The following is a 6063-nucleotide window of genomic DNA, read 5'->3' as shown; positions in this document are numbered from 1 at the left end:
TGAACTCAAATACAAAACATCCTTTTGCGCCATCGGGTTCATGTCATGATGTTTTTGTTTCCAACAGCTCTGATCAGAGTTATGAGGGAGACTACAGGCTGGAGGAAAGCTTGGCTTGCTCTGCCTGTAAAAAGTCCCTCACAGCAACATGTGGGAATGTTCATTGCATCACTAAAGAGGAATCTGAAATGATGTTACGGTCCCTGTAGGGAAGCACTTGCTCAGATTCAGAGTCCGCTGGAGAGCAGTAAGGGCTGTTTATCATCAGCAGGACGAGGACAAAGTGTTCTGGGAAAAGATCCTCACTGTTTGCTTTATATCCTGCTCGGACAAGTTTAACGGCATCATGACAGTAAGAAGTATCTAAAAACATGTCGTAAAATTAAAAAATAATATCAGTGCAGTAAAATGGAAAGACCTGAAACCAGAAGTGAAAAGTATGTTTACGACAAGTACAATGTTTTTACTTCACTACATATATTTGACAGCTACTAATTACTTTTCAGTTTAAGATTTCACATATAAAAACATATGATGAGCGTTTATAATACACAATGTGAAAGAGGAAACCAGTTTCTTTGTGAGCTGTTAAAAGTGATTTTCTCTCTTAAAGTCTCAGAAAAAAAGTTAACCAAAATTCAAAGTGAAAGTCCAGATAGCAGAAATTATTTTAATCTTCTTTCATCTCCCGTTAATCATCTCACGACTCCTCAGATTCATCTTGTGACCCTTTGGAGAGAAACATATTTCCTACAAAATTACATTTCCATGCAACTAAACTGCATCCTCAATCGCGGGGAAACGTATTTTCTCAAAGTGAAACAAAACAAAAAGAGTTCCCAAAACTACTTTGTTAGGTTTATTTAAAAAACAACATCAGGGTTTGTCTTAAAAGGACTAAGAAATTGAAACAATATCAACCAAAACGCAACAAAAGTATTTCACACAGGACATGAACAGCAGTCTCCTGGGTGAAAGTTGTGTTTGTTGACCCGTCCTCAAACCCGACCTCGTCCATATGAGGGCGCAGACTTATTTTAAACTTATTTGTGATGCGTCGAAAGCAAATTCACGCCAAAATACGTGTCCCGTTAAACGTAAATCTCAATGTCATTTGTAGGACAGCAGGCTGTTTGAAGGGGCCCGTAAAATACTGCTCACAGATCGATGCATCAGTATTAACAATCTAATAATATCATATATATACAGCAATATATCAGTCACAGGGCCCATGGTTCTGTAGAATACTTTTGCTACTTTAAGTACATTTAGCTGATAATACTTCTGTACTTTTACTGACAGTCAGTGAGATTTTTAATGCAGGGCTTTTACTTGTAACAGAGTATTGTTTTTTTTATGTATTAGTACTTCAACTTGAGTAAACAATCTGCACACTTTTGGAATGCTTCACTTCATAAACACATTCATTCCTACGAAAATATGATAATTAAGTTGCAGGGCAGTAATGGTACTTTAATATTAATTATAGTAAAGTCTGTCAGTTTTTGGAGTTACAAACAAATGTTGAGGAATAAAAGTGAAAGAAATAATTCATTTTGTAAAAAGTTGTTCTTGACTCAGTGATGTAATAATATCTTCTGCAAAGGCTGGAGAACCATCCAAACACAGCGGAAGAACACCTGCTCCAACCCTGTCCGTGGAGCTGAAGACCTTCAGCTCCACGCTGGTAATACCGTGTGCACAACTAAAAGCAGAATAGGAGCTGAATTATAAGGTCTTTAAAGGCATCCTGTGAGGTCTCTGACCACTAGGAGTGCTATGGAGCCATGTTTTCACGGTTGTGTTTTAATGCACGACACATCAATGCAATACACATTCCTGCTACACGCTTTTCCGCCAATCGGCATTGTGTTGTTGGTAATGTGCAAAGAAACTTAGCAATATGCTAACAAAGCCATGAAGAGGAAGACTGTTAGACATACACAATAACAATACAAATATTTTATAAGGAATGAAATGCATTCAACAAGTTTGTTGGACCTCAAAGATACACACGATGTGCTTTGGTGAGAAACACTGGATGTAAACATGTTAGTTTGCATCTGCATTAATATGCAGTCTTGAGTCAAAACATCACGTTTTAAAGCCTCTATTATTCCTGATTATCTTGTACTTTGGTGCATATTTCTACATTAATTAGTGATTAATTGAGTTAGCACAAAGCGATTACTTATTAACAACCAATACATACACAAACACAGAGAGTGGGAGAAACGGGGGGGGGGGGGGGACGTTAGGGGCCCACAGTATATATTGGCCCCCGGACCCCACGGAGGGTTTTTCTGGCCCTGATGTTGTGCAGTTCAGACATTACGTTGTAATCACAGTGTGACAGTTTCATTTGACTTTCAAGTTGTTTGTGTAAACACTCCTGCAGCCTTTCTTTTGTGTCATTCTTGATGTGAAGCAGGGGGGATGGTGTCTGACTTTTCTGCCACTTCTGGATTTCTAGAACATCCCTAAATATATATATATATATTTGTTTTTTCTAAATTGGAGTTTCTGCTTTTTTTTGTGTCGGTAACAGAGGGAACCCGGTGAAGCAGTGGATGCTGATCAGTCTTTCTTTGCGTCACTAGAGGGGAGGGGAGAGCTGTCGCAGCAGCCTCTGGTGGTTCAGGCTCGACCTCGCCATGAGTCATAATGCAATGCACTGCAGTGGAGGCTGAACTCATGCTGCCCTCCTTCTCCGGCTCCCACAAAAAAAGAGCTTAATAAGGCGATTGAGATTTCGAGAATTAGAATTATTTCAGCTACTAGACTGGAGGTTTTATGTCACACCTGTTTAAGCCTCCTAACACTGGCTACCAGCATGTAGTAGAATGGATTGTGAGATCTTATTGATACATTTGAAGGTTCTTCAGCCTCGCTAAATATCTTACTCTGTATACTTTCACTGTATACTTAGACAGAGGTGTCAGTGTCCTCTTTGAAATATCCTCATAAAACATTCTTTAGTTTGGAGAGTATTTTATCACTGGAATTGGTTTGATCTTGTTTATCAGAAAATCGAATTATTTATAGTTTGTTGATTTTAGAAATACAGACCGTTGGTACTTTACAATATAGTTTTTATCAAAATAATTCTTCATTTCAAATGTGTGCAAAATTATGGAAAACTATTACAAAAAGGAGAATGGAGCAAAGACAGCTTTCAATAACTTTGCTGATAAAAAACATAGTGTTTTAATGTAGATATAAATTGGAATATTCTTTTGTATCTTTTCCCCATTTTTTCTCATCCTGCAATAAAGGTGTGATTCCTCGCCGGCTTCCCATCTTTGCACACGGCCAGCGGGTAAACGTGGGTCTCTCGGGCAGTGTGCCATGGCAACACCCGGCATGTTTTCTGGAAACAAATTAGCTGCAGTGGTGTCAAGACTCCCCTTCATAATAATAATAATAATAGAAATCTCAATTTCACTAAATTTACAAATTACCTGCATGACATAAATCTCAAAATATTTGAGAAAAGATTGTTTACTTCCACTAGTTAGCAAGAAATGTATAGAGGGGCTCTGCAGCTTTAACAAAAAACACTGTTAACAGACTTTAACTGGTATTTATTTCAGGAGCATATTCATGAATCCTCCATATGTGGGGAGAAAACATAATGATCTCCCTTTTTGGTGCATAGAAAGTGTTTTTCCCAGTTGAATGCTGAGCTCAAGAACCACCAGGACATCATGATGTTGAAGTTCACTTTGATGCATTTATGGCTGTGACACAATCTGAAACAAGTTAGATCCCAAAAATACCTTAAATAACCTTCAGGTTTCTCACTACAACAGGAGGCTATTACGCATAATGTCTAGCAGATTCCACCAGAATTGGCATTACGGTTTTAGCTGAATCTGACATTGTTGAGCTCTATTGGGTAATTAGTCGGCTACCAACCTAAACAAAGCACAAATTAACATGTATAACAATAAAAAGCTCTGTTTGTACATAATGTTCTTGCTCTCTTCTTCAATAAAGAAAAGGAGCATTTCTTCCTGCTATTGGCGTGTTGACCTGGTCAGTTACACAGTAACATCCCCATTAGTGAATTCTGGAGACCCTTTGTCGAGCGTATTCAATGCAAAGCATCGCCCCGTTCATCTGCTCCCGTCACCGCGGCATGCAGTCCCACAGCTCGTGGCAGATACACTGGCAGAAACCGTAGACCATGATCATGACGAGGCTGGTGGGAACCAGGCTCACCAGCAGCACCCCGATCGTTGTCCTCTGCATGATGAGCAGGTAAACCCCCATGGGCAGCGAGCTGAAGTACAGCAGCCCCAGCAGCCACACCAGCGCCCGGGCCGAGGTCTGGCACAGGAGGGCCGCGCAGTTCCACACCGTCCACCTCTGCGTGATGGACGCCATGGAGTCCAGGCTGGACGAGCGGTAGCCCCGGTTCGACGTGTGGGATCCACGTGGCTGGTGGTGGAGGTGGAGGTCTTGGGTGGATGCAGGCGACAGTGGCGGCGGCTCCATGATGGTAATGACCACAAAGTTAGGCGAGCCCCGGATGGAGGAGTAGGTGGTGGAGGAAGAGGAAGCGGACGAGGAGGAGGAAGGGGTTGTCACGGGTGGGTTGCTACCCATGAGGGAGCTCAGGAGCCCGGGGCTGAGGAGCAGCTCCGTGGTCGCCTCCTGGTGGAAGTGGAGGTTCCTCTGGTTCCTGCTTTGGAGCGCCAGTTGCGCCGCCAGGTTGCAGTCGTCTGGCAGGCTGCTCACGGCCTGCCCCGGCAGTCTGGTAACGTAGCGGCAGAACGGGCACACCACGACATCGGGAGGCGACTCACCCAGGTCCAGGATCTTGGCGAGGCACTTGGCGCACAGGCGGTGGCAGCACTCGAGCACCTTTGGCCTGCGACTCCCCAGGTTGTACGCGCAGTAGCAGATCTTACACTCCAGCTCGTCGGTGCTCAGTATGTCCACGTGGCCGCGGCCAACGCCACCGCCACCGCCACCGCCACCGCCGTCCTCGGTGCTCTGCAGCTCAATCACCATCCTAACCCCCGAGCACTGACCTCGAGATCAACAGAAAAATCCAACCAAAAGCTCAGGTCCAGGCTCAGCTCCGAGGGACACGGCAAGTTTCCCATAGATGGAGACGGTGACAACGGTCCACTCCAGTGAAGGTCTGGGGTTCATTGTGGCTGTCCAACAGGCTCCTGCAGTGTGTGTGTGTGTCAGAGAGAGAGAGAGAAAGAGAGAGAGAGAGAGAGAGATTTGGGAGTTGATGAGTGGAAGACCCTGGTGAGTTCTGGCCTCTGGGGTTTCTCTGCCTCTGAGCAGTTGGTGTGTAACGGTGCTTCGTTTGAGGCAAAAAAAATAAAAAGATCGAGAGAAAGTGAGAGAGACAGACAGAAAGACACCAAAGAGAAAGAGAGAGAGAGAGAGAGAGAGAGAGAGAGAGAGAGAGAGAGAGAGAGAGAGAGAGAGAGAGAGAGAGATAACTGTTAACACAGCATTAGAAGAGAACAAACAGAGGCGAAGGGACAACAAAGCAAAGCCTGTACAAACCAGAGCTGGAATTTTCGAGCCTGATCTTTTGTTGCTCAGTGAAATTCAGTCCAATTAGTGGCTGACACACACACACACACACCTACACACACACGCACACACACACACCTACACACACACACACGCACACACACACACCTACACACACACACACACATTTCTAACATCTACGGTTCTCTGTTAATGGTGTGTGCGTGTGCAACAAAACATTAATGAGTGAGTGCCTGCACGATAATGTTAAGTGTGCGTGTGTGTGTGTAAGTATGCAAATGAGTGTGTGTGTGTGTGCAAGCTTGTGTGTTGCATGCTTGAAAACATGGATGTAACAGTGTGTGTGAGTGTTCTCTGTGTTTCAAATCTCTGTTTTCGACAGATTTTTCTTCATAAGACTAATATCACTGCAGCTGAATACATTTCATTTTTTTCATACATTTTATATTTTCTTTATATTTTGGGACTTCTTGTACAGTTCTTGATTTTTACATTTTAAGTGCCATCCAAAGATGAACAAAGGATATTCCCAACATA

At 43.2% G+C, this 6063-nt stretch overlaps 1 protein-coding gene across 1 annotated transcript; it reads right to left on the bottom strand.

Moving 5' to 3' along the window:
* Positions 1 to 4131: 4131 nt before the first annotated feature.
* rnf182 (ring finger protein 182) lies at positions 4132 to 5019 on the bottom strand (the record flags this gene model as incomplete). The annotated part of the gene is made up of 1 exon (XM_079172910.1): positions 4132 to 5019. The coding sequence occupies one exon, from the start codon at positions 5017 to 5019 to the stop codon at positions 4132 to 4134; it is 888 nt and encodes a 295-aa protein (XP_079029036.1).
* Between the last annotated feature and the right edge of the window lie 1044 nt (positions 5020 to 6063).

Source organism: Pholis gunnellus (assembly GCF_910591455.1).
Source record: "Pholis gunnellus genome assembly, chromosome: 14".
NCBI lineage: Eukaryota > Metazoa > Chordata > Actinopteri > Perciformes > Pholidae > Pholis > Pholis gunnellus.
The sequence above is the reverse complement of the archived record's forward strand: the minus strand, read 5'-3'. Positions and strand labels throughout refer to the sequence as shown.